Source organism: Marasmius oreades, chromosome 2 (genome assembly GCF_018924745.1).
Source record: "Marasmius oreades isolate 03SP1 chromosome 2, whole genome shotgun sequence".
NCBI classification, from domain to species: Eukaryota; Fungi; Basidiomycota; class Agaricomycetes; order Agaricales; family Marasmiaceae; genus Marasmius; species Marasmius oreades.
The window spans coordinates 1,282,194-1,297,417 of NC_057324.1; the positions used below are offsets into that span (position 1 = coordinate 1,282,194).

At 48.5% G+C, this 15,224-nt stretch overlaps 5 protein-coding genes across 6 annotated transcripts; 4 read left to right on the forward strand and 1 right to left on the reverse strand.

The window, feature by feature from the left end:
* The first annotated feature begins 200 nt into the window (after nucleotides 1-200).
* On the forward strand, nucleotides 201-1,606 carry E1B28_003971 (uncharacterized protein). Its single transcript, XM_043148419.1, has 6 exons — nucleotides 201-317; nucleotides 367-408; nucleotides 470-702; nucleotides 760-838; nucleotides 888-1,189; nucleotides 1,244-1,606. The coding sequence occupies exons 1-6, from the start codon at nucleotides 236-238 to the stop codon at nucleotides 1,472-1,474; spliced, it is 969 nt and encodes a 322-aa protein (XP_043013018.1). The 5' UTR covers nucleotides 201-235; the 3' UTR covers nucleotides 1,475-1,606.
* A 2,650-nt stretch (nucleotides 1,607-4,256) lies between these two features.
* On the forward strand, nucleotides 4,257-7,462 carry E1B28_003972 (uncharacterized protein; the record flags this gene model as incomplete). Its single annotated transcript, XM_043148420.1, has 7 exons — nucleotides 4,257-4,782; nucleotides 4,838-4,927; nucleotides 4,981-5,336; nucleotides 5,506-5,614; nucleotides 5,676-6,590; nucleotides 6,650-7,071; nucleotides 7,135-7,462. 7 exons carry the CDS (start codon nucleotides 4,257-4,259, stop codon nucleotides 7,429-7,431), a joined length of 2,715 nt encoding a protein of 904 aa, XP_043013019.1. The 3' UTR covers nucleotides 7,432-7,462.
* A 607-nt stretch (nucleotides 7,463-8,069) lies between these two features.
* RPL2 (60S ribosomal protein L2) lies at nucleotides 8,070-9,859 on the reverse strand. 2 transcript variants are annotated; one of them, XM_043148422.1, is made up of 6 exons: nucleotides 9,791-9,859; nucleotides 9,541-9,590; nucleotides 9,354-9,469; nucleotides 8,871-9,293; nucleotides 8,682-8,823; nucleotides 8,070-8,624 (listed from the first exon to the last, which is right to left on the reverse strand). In XM_043148422.1, exons 2-6 carry the CDS (start codon nucleotides 9,580-9,582, stop codon nucleotides 8,583-8,585), a joined length of 765 nt encoding a protein of 254 aa, XP_043013021.1. In that variant the 5' UTR covers nucleotides 9,583-9,590; nucleotides 9,791-9,859; the 3' UTR covers nucleotides 8,070-8,582. The 2 variants fall into 2 exon arrangements, with proteins under 2 accessions (XP_043013021.1, XP_043013020.1); XM_043148421.1 differs by lacking the exon at nucleotides 8,070-8,624 and having other exon boundaries at nucleotides 8,801-9,293.
* Nucleotides 9,860-10,696: 837 nt separating this feature from the next.
* E1B28_003974 (uncharacterized protein) lies at nucleotides 10,697-13,803 on the forward strand (the record flags this gene model as incomplete). Its single annotated transcript, XM_043148423.1, has 5 exons — nucleotides 10,697-11,448; nucleotides 11,500-11,556; nucleotides 11,608-11,668; nucleotides 11,724-12,512; nucleotides 12,586-13,803. The coding sequence occupies 5 exons, from the start codon at nucleotides 10,697-10,699 to the stop codon at nucleotides 13,801-13,803; spliced, it is 2,877 nt and encodes a 958-aa protein (XP_043013022.1).
* A 533-nt stretch (nucleotides 13,804-14,336) lies between these two features.
* On the forward strand, nucleotides 14,337-15,213 carry E1B28_003975 (uncharacterized protein; the record flags this gene model as incomplete). The annotated part of the gene is made up of 5 exons (XM_043148424.1): nucleotides 14,337-14,395; nucleotides 14,452-14,659; nucleotides 14,732-14,959; nucleotides 15,024-15,091; nucleotides 15,150-15,213. The coding sequence occupies 5 exons, from the start codon at nucleotides 14,337-14,339 to the stop codon at nucleotides 15,211-15,213; spliced, it is 627 nt and encodes a 208-aa protein (XP_043013023.1).
* Between the last annotated feature and the right edge of the window lie 11 nt (nucleotides 15,214-15,224).

Sequence of the window (15,224 nt, forward strand, 5' to 3'; positions counted from 1 at the left end):
GTTCAAGAAACCCAACAACGCTCTTGAGGCGAAAGAAGTTCGATTCTGAGAATCTCTCTTTGACTCGACATCATGCCAGGAATGTAAACATTCGCGGTGCCAGTACTAAGTTTCTAACTTCGTTCGGAGTATCGGTAGGTTAAGCGGTCCGCCGGCGGCCGACATCAGAGCTGACCGTGAGACGTGGCAACATGCTTTCGCTTCTTGCTAATTTACCTCCATTTTACGCTCCCAAATGTCGAGCAACGACGGCGACTTCGTCGACCAGATTCGAAATGCGTACTTTAATGCATGCAATTTTGAATCCTTGATGCGCGGTATGTGTACTTAACCCATAAATTGTAAACGGGCTTGACGGCAATTTAGGGATCCACATAGCGGTCGTCGTAAATGCTCTATCCAAGATATGTACGTCCCGGACGCTCAGCATATTGCTTAAATTCAGCCAACAACTTGCCGATATTGGTAGATACAGGACGGCATCGTTCACCTCGAAGACACGTCGTAGCTTTCCTAATAATAATTCTCTTCACGCTCTCTACGATTCACAACGCCACATACTGGGCATACGTTCACCGTGCTTTCATCTCTCACGGTGAAACCAGTCAGTCGACAGCAAATGCACTGAACGAGTACCCAACATGGTTTATTGGTTTAACATCGGTATCGGACGTGAATGCTATTCTGGCCGACTGCATCATTGTCAGGCGCTTTTCCCCAAATAAGAGCCTACATTACCGAGATTTGACTATCTTTTAGATCCGGAGAACATGGGTAGTTTGGGGACCCGACTATCGTGTCATTATCCTTCCCGTGATATCCACTATGCTGATGACAGGTAGTAGCCCCTGATTCAACCTCGAATGTATTCTCATCTTCACCCTCAGTGTTCTCGATCCTTGCAATATACCAGACCGTTACTTTCACGACGTTCGGCGTGGTCGGCGTCGACTACGCAACCGCGCTTTACGCATCAACATTTTCTACGACAGTAATCTGCACGATTGCCATCGTTTACAAGGTCCTCAAAGTTGGTGGTCGTAATAACTTACGCACATATCAAGGCGTGGTGGAGGTGGTGGTGGAGTCGTCTGTTTTGTACTGCATTGCGACTCTGTTCGCATTGATAACATACGTGAAGAGCGGTCCAGCTTCAGAGTTTGCTTCGGCCTTTTGGACGAGCGTAACAGTGAGTACACGAGGTCGAACCCTTCTAATGACTCACCTCGATTCTTGTACTTAGGGCATAGCACCAACACTTCTTGTCGCCCGAGTGGCCTCTGGTGAAGCGCGTCCAGATTATACATGGAATGATACTTCCAAACACGACTCCCCTCCATTCCTGCGTTGGGGTGAGACACCCGTCACATACGCGTACGAGCTCCATAGAAATAGGGAAAGTATGACGGTCGAAGATTTATCTCTCTACGATGGGGAGACCTCTACTTTACCTGCACTGGAAAGAAAAACGTGATATGGAACCCCAATGAGAGTTTTTCGAAGAACATCCTTTAATTCTTGGCCTACCCTATTTAAATGTATCTACGTCTCGAACTACAGAGAAACGATCTCAGAAAATTGATTGCGACACATTACTAGCCTTCACTGTCTTCACTGCAGAAAAGATAACCAACGCGGAAGTGATCGTGACGATCGACCACACCGGCACCAGGCCTTCTGCTGGCAAAGACTTTCCCTGTTGACACCTTTAGCCTTCAATACCTGTTGAGAACGGCTTGATAATAAGTAGTATCACAAGCGGTATGGAAAAGCGGGTGGCAATGGTTGAAGAGGAAGGGCGGGTCAACTGCGGAGATTCAGTAACAAGCTATCAAGAGGACGAGCTGCGCAGTCCTACCTGTCTGTAGTTGCAGAAATCCAGTAACCGTTACGAATGCAACCTTCATTAGAGGACACTGTATAAGCGTATAAAACTGAGGGAAAGAGCGGGAAGCGGAGGCCTGACCATCGAGTTCCAATGATTGCTTCCAAGTCTCTTATCCGAACGATGATAACGTCACGACTCACGGGAACTGGAACGCTTTCTGCAGATGGACACACATCTGACGAGTCGAAGGCAATCGTAAACATCTTGCCGGGAAACAAGACGATACCCCGATGACAGCCGGCTCAAAATGGTAACATAATTCAGTGAAAAGTTGATCGTGTAGTCCGCGAGTACAGTAAGTCTTAAATCTGCGAAACACGGGTTTTTCAGTTGAGCCGTGATAGTCAGGGAAGGATGAGTTGACTTAATGACAATCGGGCCTAACGATGTCACTATGACTTTCCCCCACGAAAGTTTCTCGATGAATCGCTTCGATTCCGAATTGTAAGAGTTTGATCGACTTGACGAATGTCCAACGCCACAGGAGCGAGAGCCGGTGCTGTTCAGCCGCTTGAAAAGCCACGCTGGATGCCAGAGGGACACATGCGTAATGCACATAAGACAACTGGGGATTGCTAGATCACATCAATAGGTATATGTGAAGCTGTTGGCGGGTGTTTGGGTTGAGATCATGGGATCGTCTTCGCCCCCAAAAGCCTAACTGTGAAGATACATGACCCAGTTTCTCCTTTTACACGTTGTTATTACTCACCGGTGATCATCGTTCCAGACGAAACCGCCTTCATCGTCCCTCCATCTTATCATATCGAACACCCCAAAACATGTTCAAAGGATGTTTGTATCAACGGTCTCGGCTCGGTCCATTTATCGAGATTATGACAGTCTCCACGATGCGATGGACCATGGCCGAGAATTGATGTATGCTTTTGTGTTATGATCTGCCACTTCTGTTGAACGCGCGAAGGCGACTATGGTCTACCGTCCGAGTCCGAGGGAGACGCGATGTTTGCCACAACCGTCGGCTCGAACTCCTATTGTTTAGAAAGTTTATGTCGCAGCCAGGGTTAAGGATCCCGTCGTGTTATGCACCTGTTTAGATGTTAGTGAACACGTTCAGAACTTGCTTGGAGAGGGCCCTTCATACTGTATTACAACTTTGTGAAGAGATTAACCGCTGCTTTGGTCTTCCACTTCGTATTCGGTACCGTCCTTAACATCCAGATTCAGCATATTGCCTCTCAGTATTTTGAATTGCTCCTGTGTTCTGGTTGCGGCGGAATGTTTTTGTTTCGCCGCAGTCGGACATTACATGATACCAGTCAAAAAGAATTAAGCGAAAAGGCCTAGGATAACATCAGTCTATATTCGTATGTCATGAGAGAATGCAGGCAATACCAGACCGCCACCAAGGTCGAGGGTCACGAAGTTGAGCATAAGGTACTTGGGTCGAAGGCGGCAATATGCCCTTATTCCTTGTTGCGTGGATAATGATCTAGCCATAGAGAGACCAAGAAGATCGAAGATGATTTTCCACCATTGGGTTAAGTATCCCAAGTTTCATACCTCGCCTACTAGTCGCCTCCGCGCCATCACTGTTGGAGACAATGCGGACCCCAAACCACATTATGCGTGGCGTGGCGTGATGTTAAGACTCAAGTACCCAGGGTTCGAAACAAATCGGTGGGTGCGTTCGTCCGCATTCGAAGTCGTAAACCTCAGCATATCCCGTCCATTTGTCCAAGAATACAACTTGGGCATTTAGATTTGTTCTGTTTGTGGCTTTGACGGTTTATCAAAATGTAATTACGATCGCCGCATCCATGCGGATCCAGTTGCGCTCTAGTGAGGTTCTATGGAACCAGGAAGGATACCTGATGTGAAAAATAAAGTATTCACCGTGTCTTGAACATATTTGAAGTGGCTCCAGGCTTGAAACGGGCGTAAGAGGAATGCCAGACGGTTTGAGTTGTACTTCAACCGGGTCCGGACCACGGAGTTGCTTCATTTCAGATGTCCATATCGCTTGACAGTGTTGAAGGATAGGAATGTGAGGCTTTGGAATCGTTTCCGGAGTTCCAACATTGGGAACAATTTTTCTAGAGTCCCGCCTTCATCAATGAGGATCCTTGGGGTCGAGTGCGTATGGTGGTGCGAGCAAACACGAGCAAGGAGCAATACAGGCATGGTTCCATACAATGGGAGAGGGTTAGATCGATTCGGCAGAAGTTACAGAAGGCCGGATTTAGTAGTCGGCCAGGGATGCACTGACAGAGTCATGAGAAATGATTTCGGAGGCTATTTTTTTTCCAGGAATAGTTATACTTTCTGGATCTCTTTCCTGAACGTCCAACTTGAATTCCGAGTAGCTTCCCTCGCTGTGCTAGTCCAGGTCTCAACGTCGTCGACGATGGAGGCGGACAAGAAAACAGCGATTAGTAAGCTACTCAATCCTCAAGTCGCTGTCCAGCCTCAAGTTTTAAATTCAACTGGTCGTCACTACGATACCTCATATTATCAGGATCATAATACTCTCTGGAGCCAGCAGCCGGTTCACCATCAAACTTATGCTCAGACCTCTCACTCGTTTCCCGAATCACTTCCATCTACATCTACGACATTGACCCCGACGACAATGAGCACAACCTTCACGAATACTAATCATATGCATCAAGTGCCAGAGAGGGTTTCGGTCCGACTCGTTGCAAAAACCACTGCAACTCCGTACGAGCAACAGCAATGGGCAGCGTCCTCGAGTAGTGACGACGTCCGCGATCCGTACCCGTCCGAGCACATTCAACCAAGTCCACCCAGAGAACGCGGAACACAGAAACGAAAGCGTAGCACGCCACAGAATGAAGAGTCTGAGGGTGGTGAGCCTGTATCCGAACAGAATACAGCAAAGAAGTCGAGAAAAGTCACAAGTGCTAGTAATGGTACGCCTTCTCGTCGATCTGGCGCAACATTTATCAATATCTGGTGTATACACAGTCAATCGACCGACTAGTTCATCCTTCACGAGCTCGAAGCGTGGATTTAATGCAAAGAAACGAAATGAAGTCGCACAAATGGCTGCCTCAGGTATGTAACAACTATGACTGTTGACAAGCTACGCTTAAATTTATGATACGCAGCTTCAATGAGCTTCTCTCCCGTCTCATGCACTCTCAGTAGTCAAGGCGAAAGCTCAATCAATGAAAATACCATCCCTTCATCCACTCTAGTCGCCCCATTAACCCCCGATGTCCAAAATGCTCGATGCATGTCTAGCAAGTACAGGGATTACGCGTATTCGCGATGCGTTTCCTGCACACGTCGCTGGGCTGGTGATACATGTCGGTTTCAAGGGGTTCGTCTCTTTATGAAAGACGTCAATGGCGCCACTGTCGGTATTGGCTTCACACAACACCAGAGAGAGGAAGCGCCTATGATGCATTTCCTGGACGAATGGAATGACAATTTTGGGTGGGAAGAAATACGGCGAACGAAGGTGAGTTTCCATTTTGACTTGAAGTTTACTTGGCATGGGCATGAGATGTTGTCTTTTTTGGTTCAAACCATTTCTGAGGAGATTATACTTGGCCGCCAGGGATACATTTTCTCATTTTATCTTACATTTAGCATGATTCCTGAATGTCACTGATGCTCTACCCTCCCAGCTCGTGGCTGCGAAGACTCTCTTACCTGTTTTGAAACGTGAGAAAGAGCACATCTTACCCGAATCTGTTATATACCGCCCACGGGAAAGTGAAGTGCGAGCTACGTGTGGTAAGTCAACATACTCCTAATATTACGGAAATAGACTAATATCTTAGTGCTTCCTTCAAAGATACGTGCATGACTTCCTTGTTCTGCTGCACATGGATGTGTCGACTTTGCGGACGCGAGGCATGTAGTGAATGCTACGCTGAGGTGAAGCAGTTGACAACAAACTCTTCAAAGTTAACCCCGGAGAAGAAACTCGAACAAAAGAAGGCGAAGGACAAACAGATGCACAGCAAGCCTTTCTTCTTGAGTTGCACGAAAAGGAAAGAACACGACTGGTCAGTCTTTACACCTGTATCAAGATTCTGCAGGAAGGAACTGCAAGTCGCGATTGAGGGGATGGAGAAAGTTCTGGAACAGACAGACTTTAGTGAACAAGAAAAGGAACCACCAGAGGCCCAATTACCGTCGCAAAGGCTGACCCCCACGCCATTCCGATATCCTCCTGTTCCACCACCCCAATCTTTTCCGCCTCAAACGGTTGTCTTTCCGAAGAACCCGATTACATCTATGCCCGATCAAACTCCTTCACACCCCATTTCTCGTTTCGCTAAACGGGAGCTCTCTTTCCCGATCTTCCAAGAGTATTGGCGAAAAGGATCACCGCTCCTGGTCGAAGGCCTTCTGTCTGATCTTCGGATCAGCTGGACGCCAGACTACTTCATAGAGAAATATGGAAATCAGGCATGCCTTGTGGTTGAGTGTCAAACGGAGGAGAACAAACGCGTCACTGTTGGGGAGTTTTTCAGGACGTTCAGGACATCAGACTCGAAAGGGAGTGCTAGGGAGACAAGTGAAAGCCTTGGGGCCGGTACGTGGAAGTTGAAGGATTGGCCGCCGTCGACGGATTTCAAGGCAGCGTTTCCGGAGTTGTATGAGGATTTCAGTCACGCTGTCCCGATCCCGCAATACGTTCGGAGGGACGGAGTCCTGAACATTGCAAGCCATTTCCCTCTAAATACCGTCGCGCCTGATTTGGGTCGGTATTCGTTCCTTCTAAGGGAATCCCTGCTTATTCACATTTTTTTTGGTTTATAGGCCCCAAGATGTACAATGCTATGGCGGCGAACGAGGAACTTGGCTCGAAGGGATCTACGAGACTTCATATGGACATGGCCGATGCGCTGAATGTCATGACATACGCTTCACCCTACTCTCCCCCGCCCGGATCTTCTTCTGGTTCCGCCGACAACACGACTTGCACCCCTTCTTCTCCTGCCCCAGTAGAACCGGGCTGCGCCGCTTGGGACCTCTTCCGGGCAGAAGACGCAAATAAGCTTCGTAGTTTTCTAAAACGGAAGTTCCCTGGACAATTGGCCCTTGACCCCATCCATAGCCAGCAGGTGTATTTGGATCGGAACCTGAGGCAACAGCTGTTTGATGAGGAAGGGGTCATGAGTTACAGGATCTACCAACGACCGGGAGAGGCGGTTTTCATCCCTGCGGGAGTGGCACATCAGGTGGGTTCCCTTTTCCTGGGTTCTTGAAGTTGAACCTCTCTCTCAATCATTCCTGTTTTGTAGGTCTGCAACCTATCTGATTGCATTAAAGTGGCAATTGATTTTGTCAGCCCGGAAAACGTAGAGAGGTGTGAGCAATTGACGAAAGAATTTAGAGAGCAGAACCACAGCAAAGCTTGGAAGGAGGATGTGCTACAGTTGAGGAGTATGATGTGGTTTGCATGGTTGTCGTGCTGTAGGCAAGAGGACAAGTTGAGGAAGATGGAGGAAGGTCCCACTCAGGCTCCTAGTGTTCTGACGGAGTATCAACCCTCGGCCCTATGTGATTCTTCAACTCGACGTTCTCAGTTTCTTGCATGATATAAGTTCCCGGAGATGGTTGTATTATTTTGATTTGTATTATATCAGGACTTTCAACCAACGTTCTTCTAACGCCGATGCAGTCGATATATTATTTACTAGGGTCTCTTCCAGGGCGAGTAATGCAACATGTACAGTGAACAACTGCTCGAGACTACGCGTCGCACATCAACAAGTTAAGCTACCTGTACTATTCTGGTTTCCGATGTGCAAATGACAAGGATATGCAAAATTGGATAAAACTTGGTCTTCCCGTTTATTTGTGGGCTCGGCAATTTTTTTTAGGATCCGTAGACTACACATGAGCTTGTATGTACAGTTGTAGCCACTGAATCACAAAGGATATGAAATGAAATTTAAAATATAGCTCAGATCTGGTCGTGATTACAGCGTGACAGCCCAGGAACGGTACATTCCGGAATATATCTCAAAATTTTAGATACGTAGTTAAGTGTAAACGAAAACACTAGCATTAAATACAAGGTTTCAGAGGCAGGGGAGTGAACGGTAGTGTGGAATAAGCCAAACGATACAGCAGAGGTCCCAAATCGACCTGTAAGCGAGACGGCAGTGAGCTGGCCTGGCGCGAGCTTTGCTACTTGCCGAAGTCTTGCCGGACGTGACGATACGTGACAAAACGCTTTGCACTTCTCGAATCACCCTCGGACACTCTCCGAGGTTTCTTACAGCTATCCTAAAATCCTCATAAATTCAGGTTAACGTTTTGAGCACTATTAAAATACTCTAGTCAAATTTTTGATACGGTAAGTGGTGTGTGGAAGTGGTACTCGAAAATGTTGCATATCCCTAAACAGAATAGTATGACTCCCTTCAATGCAAGGTTCGCTGCCGGGTTTTCAGTCGGGATTATTGAACGGTCACTGACTTGCAAGATGATTCACGAAGACAGCTCATGAGTATGGTATGGTGCTGACACTCGCCACACGCGGTTGGAAGAGCCTAAAGGAGGAGAGAATGGACATGTCCCCAATGCGAGTGCGTGAGTGGGTGGGCATACAGATTTTTTTGTGCCTACAGTATGCATGGTGTTGAAGTGGTACGTAGGGAAAGCATGAAAGTCAACGAGGACCGCCAAGTCAATAATAATGTAAAGATGAACAACCGAAGAAAATATTTGGCCATTTCCATCCTTACACCTCCTTGACTTTGACAGTACCACGGAGCAGACCAGTCTGTCGAAAAAGCAAGTCAGGAACAGTACATCAAAAACGAAGCAAGGTATGGCTTACCCGACGAGCGGCAATAAGACCGACTTTCTGACCGGGAACAGCAGAGCGGGCGATTGTCGATGCTTTTCCAATATGCTGGTGGTTACCGCCACCGTGAGGATGATCGACGGGGTTCATAGCAACACCACGAGTACGAGGCCAGCTGGAGAGCAGTCAGAGTCTGATATAGGAAATCAGATATCAACCCACTTGTAACGTTTGGCCTTGTATTTGTGATACGCTCTTCCGGCCTTGAGCAAAGGTTTGTCGATCCTTCCACCACCAGCGACGATACCAATTGTCGCCCTTGCACCACCAGCAATCGTCTTCTTTGCACCACTTGGCAGTCTAATACGGGTCTTGTTGTCATCAGGAGAGTGACCGATGACGGTAGCGTAGTTGCCGGATGTGCGAGCAAGAGCGCCACGGTCGCCTACTTTCTCTTCAACGTTGCAAACGATAGTTCCTTCAGGGCATTGAGAGATGGGAAGAACGTTTCCGACAGTGAGAGCAGCCTTTTTGCCACAGTAGACGAAAGCACCGGTGTGTAGGCCTTCAGTGGCGACGAAAGTCTCTTTGCGAAGCTTGTATCGGTAGGGGTCACGGAAAACTACACGGGCAAGGGGGGCACCACTAAGAAGGCGAAATCATGAGTTCGACAGCAAATTGTTTATAAACGGGCAAGGGGCGTACCGGCCAGCGTCGTGAATAATTTCCTTGACAACACCCCGGACATAACCGTTCCTCTCTGCAAAATCTAGGGCACGAAGTTGTGCGGGGGCCTTGTTGTGGTGGGTGTGCGATTTGAACTATATGTATTAGATTCCAAAGAATTGGTTGAATTTCGTTCAGAATGGGAAAGGTGGGGATGGGAACGTACGATTGCGTGCGAACGCCTCTGTGTTCGAATGACCCGACCCATTGTTTAATCTGAAGAGAACAAGAGAAGAATTCAGTGGAGGAACACTTCAGGAAAGGTATCAGGAGAAGAGTTGTGGATCGTCATCCAAAGTGTAAATCTGCGATCCAACAAGGAATCGCCGTATTTCGACACAGATTGTTATGGTTGCATACACGGGATCCGGAATATCTGTAACGAGGGATTTGAGGTATTAGAGAGACATACTCACCGTAAGTGTCTGGAGGATTCGACCGGACTTGAGATTTGGAGGGAGCCAGAAACTGGAGGTGTTGGCTCGTGGGAATGTTTATGTCAGCGGACGCTTCAGGCGCTTAGGTTTAGTATGTGGAAGATGGTTCAAATTTGAGGTTTTCGACTTCCAACAGTCCAACCTCTCAACGTTATGGCGTCTCATGCGCATGGCTGGAGGCAGGAGTCAATACCTGATTATTCCTCACAGGTTATTGGCGGGGGTATACTTGGGTTCGGAATCACGCGGTGCCTCTTTACTCCTTGTACACGAGTCCCCTTAGAAGTACCTGCAGCCGGCTGCCCGTCCGACCTGAGAAATGTTCTATCGTTGACAGATATTATGAGGAAAGCTCTGATGTTATTTGCTTGGTAGCGACAGGTAACCGGCAATGACCCGTAGATACCCACGGAGTGTTGGGAGTAGCAGTCAAGGAGAAAGCTATTGTCTCTGGACCATGATGGTGATGGGTTCTGATCGTCTCATAAAAGTTCATGTCGTGCTTCCCATCACGACCAGCCTGACAGAATCTGAAGTGGCCGAGAACGATGGGTAATGCCGATCCTCAATTTCGATTCCGACCCCGATGAACGAAACAACCCCACACGACAAGTAAACGCTGGATCCTCTATATACTATGTCTCCTACTCACCTTATTGACCGTCCAGCGTCGTCGTTCGGCACTTTTCCTGTTTCGTGCAGGAATGCTTACTAATGGGTTAGTCTCCCACGCTCTGTTGCTGTTGAACGACGAAAGCCTCAAGCTCATCGTGCCCAACGACGAGGACGGCACCCACGAAAATCTTTCGACATTGTTCCCACTTTTTTGTGTGCCAACTCCGCTAAGACTAGAACCTTGGCAACGTGGCATTTAGGACGGAGCAGATGATACATATCGATCGGAACCATCATTCTCCTCTTTCGAATTCCTCCCACTCAAAGCAGAATCTAATCTTGCCGAACCAGCATTCCCTTCAAATACCCTCTCCCTGGGCGGATTTACCTCAGAGACCCCCCAATTCTCAGTCAGACGGCTCAAAGCAACCACAGGACCAGAAACGTGATCCCGCTACTCCTCCCGAGGGTGACCCAGTTACGTCTCGTCCATCGGGTCCAGAGTCTCCTGCAAGTCCTGCAGATGGAAATTCAACATCTCCGACTGCAGACGAGCGAAGTTCGTCCCTTTCCCCAGTTCCGGAGACCACTATCCAGGCAGAACAAAACGTTGACACGGCCGACACAAAACCGCTTGAAGACAGAGTCCCTTCTTGTCTTTCTACCCCGTTGAGTGAACTTTCCCCTCCACCAGATGATATGGACACCCCAGCGGCCGATACAGCCGAACCCTCGGAGAAGAAGGAGTCGGGAGAAAGCAAAGGAGATGACGAAAACGCGGCCAAGTCTCAGGCAGAAGTGAATGGTGTAAACTCCCCAAACCTTGTCAATTTCTCCTCCCAACAGCTCTCTTCCTTCGCCACCTCGGGTGCTGGCACAGATGGGGGCAGCGAAGCACATTTGCATCACCCATCCCTCATGAATCACCATTCACCCATGCCAGGCGCCATACCTTCGGCACCGACTAATTCCAGTGAGCAGAGAGTCGCAATGATGCTAGAACTAAATTCAGAACTGATAAAGTGAGTGTTCTCGTGGTGGTTCGATGTGTACTATCTGATATATTTTCTTAGAGTATCGATGGAGTTTCAAGCACGTGGGATCCAGTTTGCTGACTCAAGGTTTCAACAGTGAGTTGCTATCAACTACCGAGAGGATGATAGTTCAATCTTTTCCGTTAGATATGCCGCTCGAATCAAAAGTAACTTGGACTATATGGCTCGTTGGGCTGATAACACCATCGTGAGTTAACTGTACTCATATATCATCGGCGTGTTCTGATACATGGCGAGGGTAGAATCCTGCCGCATTACCACCTCTTCCTATCATAGACGCACCTCCACCTGTAGAATTCACTTCGACAGAACGTGTCCAACAGCTCTACTCCGACCTAGCTACCGTCTTTGCGAAAGCCCTTGCTCAACGCAACCAGCTGTCGTCTGCTACGCCTCAGCCTATGACCCCCATAACCACCTTGAAACGTGAACGTTCTGAAGACATTCCTTTGGACATGATGAACAAGCGCCGTGACACTGGGGAAAATAAAATGCTCAACTCCCCTTCCATGATGCCTCCTCCCTCGTTGCCTCAATCACAACAACAGGAAAATCAATACCCCTCTACTTCTTCTACCCCTATCCCCAATGGAATGACGCCTTTGTCGGCGCAGTCACAATCAGCACAGATGTCTGACCAAGTTGGTGCTGGTGGGCCAACGGCAATGAGCCCACCAGGCATGATGAATGCGAATGAGGCTCAGATGACTACTCAGAGGCAGGCGGCGATGCGTCTACAACAGCAACGGCAGAATTCTCAACAAGGCATGTCAGGCAGCAGACAAATGTCGCCACCGTCATCTGGATCGGGAGGCATGAACCAACAAATATCTGGTGGTGGAATGCAAAACCAGATGAATGGAACTACTCCTTCACATCCACAAATGGCGGGTGGGGGCGCAGGTTTGACGGCGCAGCAGGCGTACACGATCCTGAACACACCTAATCATCCATTCGTGGGTGTTTTAATGAAGCAGGTACCTGGGTTTGCGACGCTGCCTATTCAGGACCAGATGCGGAAAATCTCCCAGGTGGGCATAGTTTCTTCCCTTCCTCTGTTATAACTTACCATGACTCATCATCATTGTTCCGTCCATTCGTTAGTTGGCAGCGATCAAAATACAAGAACATCAACATCAACAGCAACAAAATGCCATGAACATGGGTCGTCCGACTGGAGCTATGCCAAATATGTCACCACCCATGAACAACGTGGGTATGGGCGGCGTGAATACTTCACCTGGTGGTATGACTACTGGAATGGGTATGCCCGGAAATCAATTTTCCAACCCTCAACAAGTTCCTCCTGTCACGCACCAGGCGCAGATGGCACAAAACCCGATGATGATAGGGCAGGGTGGAAGTGGCAGTCCGAATGGGATGGATCCTCAGAGGTCGATGACTGGGACGCCACAACTTGGTGGCATGTCGAATTCACCTATGCACCTGAATCAAATGACCCAACGGCAATTGATGTTGATGCAGCAGCAGCAACAAAACCGGGGTGGAGGGAATATGGGAGGTGGTAGCATAAATCCAGCGAACATGATGATGAATCCCCAACAACAGATGGCGTTCATGCAGCAACAGCAGGAACGGATGCGACAGCAGCAGATTCAACAACCACCAGCAACTTCGCCCACTCATAGTCGTGGTAGTGTTGGATCACCGATGTTAACCGGAAACGCAGGAGGGGATAATAACGGCTTCCCACCCGTTTTGAGGTCCGGCTCCGCGATACCAGGGATAGCAAGGAGTGCGAGGTCACCACCGGATGGTGGGGTGCAGTCTCCAATGACGCCCAGGATGCCGAATAGAGGTTCGATGAATCAGGATGACTTCACTAGGATGATGATGCAACAACAGCAAGGAGGCCAGCAGAGAGGAATGCAACCTCAAAATGGGTTCAATCCTCAGCAGATGCAGGCCTCGTCGAATTGGCAGCAGCAGCAGCAAATAGGGCTTACTCCCAGTTCGTACGGGATGAATAATCGTCCTGGTAGTGCTGCTGGGTTCGTAGGTGGTGGGTCATACGGTGGGGGTGTTGGCGGTGGTGGACAAGGAAGTAACAACGGTGTTGTAGGTGGCGGATCACCGCCGGGATTATCTCAGACATGGGGTACTCCTAACAACCCTAACGCTTCTTATCCATTCGCTACACCATCACCAGGGCATCAATCTGACCTGGCGCCAACAAGACATATGTCAGCGACACCCGCGCCAGGCCAGCAGCCGATGCAAGCTCCAAATATGATCAGCCCAACCAGTGCGGACCCGTTCCTTTTTGCCAATGACTTTTCTTTCCCGAACTGGACTCAATAGACTCTTTATTATAGGTTCCTAGGCTCGTTTTGTTTATGTACTGGACTGCTGTCTTCATGCTTTGTGTTGTCTGTGTTTTTCCATCTCTGTTTCGATATTGCGCTCTTTTCGCCCTTCTTTTTCTTTTGCGGCTCCTCGCAATTCTATATCATTTGACTGTTTTTGTCTGCTGGCATTTTGGTGATTTATTCGCGTCTCCAGCACTTAATTTACACTCTACCCTCCCCATGTTGTTATTACCACTCTATCTTCTCCGCTCATAATCAAAGAGATGTTTCCCAGAATCCCTTAACCACAATAGTCACGATCTCGCCTCATTTTTGAACTCCCTCTCTCTTATTACTGGATTGTATGACCAACGATGTATAGCATGCTATTATACTCACACTTGGATATCCAAGGGTACGAGCCGAAAAGTCGATGCAGGAAAACAGACAACTGGCTTCGGCAAAATCGGGTACTTCCTGATTCGGGGATAGAGGCCCGATTCAGGAGAACCCTCCCGAAATCAGCTTGATTCAGCCCTTCGACAGATGGTTTTTGCTAACCTATCCCACCATGAGAAAGACGCATTCTTCACCCTGCTAGACGAGTAGGTACTGCCACGTCTTTCAATCGCTTGGAGTGTTATCTCAGAATCGACTTTAGATACTTTCAATCTCGACCGGAACTTGTAGCGCATCTGCAAGGATCAGCCAACGATGGCATGGTTTCTAGTTCCGAAGTCAAGCAAGCTGCTGGCCGAGTAGCAGCAGCGGCCTCTGCGTTTGCAAATCAATCAAATCCGAGTCCACCGCGACATGCACCCAACACGCACACACCTCCTCCTGCCCCGCGCGGTTTGCGTTCCTCACAAGTACGTGCAGCCAGTCCGTTCGTGGACTAGTCGAGCATAATTCAATATTCTGGCTTTCAAACGTTCACATAGACTTTCGGTGATGTCGACATGTCGTCTAAATCCAGGATGGTGACATCAGCTTTATTCTCCAAGAAAGAACCTCAATCGTCTTCGACACCACTTCCGGTTCCTAGTGCGTTCTCTCAAAAGAAGAACTCATATGCGCCTCCTCCAACGAGGAACCGTGAACCTACGCCTCCGCCCGCTCACGAAGAAGATGGAGAATGGGCCGAAGCTTTGTATGACTACGATTCGTCAGTGAGTGATGGTGGCCTTGAAGTCGTCGGTTTGCAGACGAGTGATTCCCTTTTTTTTGCGTCAGGATCCGGGAGATCTGCAGATTAGAGCCAACCAGAGGGTTTTGGTTACTGAACGAACCACGGACGATTGGTATGTCCATTTTTATGGGTGAATAATACTGTCGGCCTTACCGTTTTCGTGCGAACAGGTGGACGGGGACATTCAACGGAAAGAGTGGATTGTTTCCTGCATCATATGTTAAGCTACTTTGACAGAGCTTTTC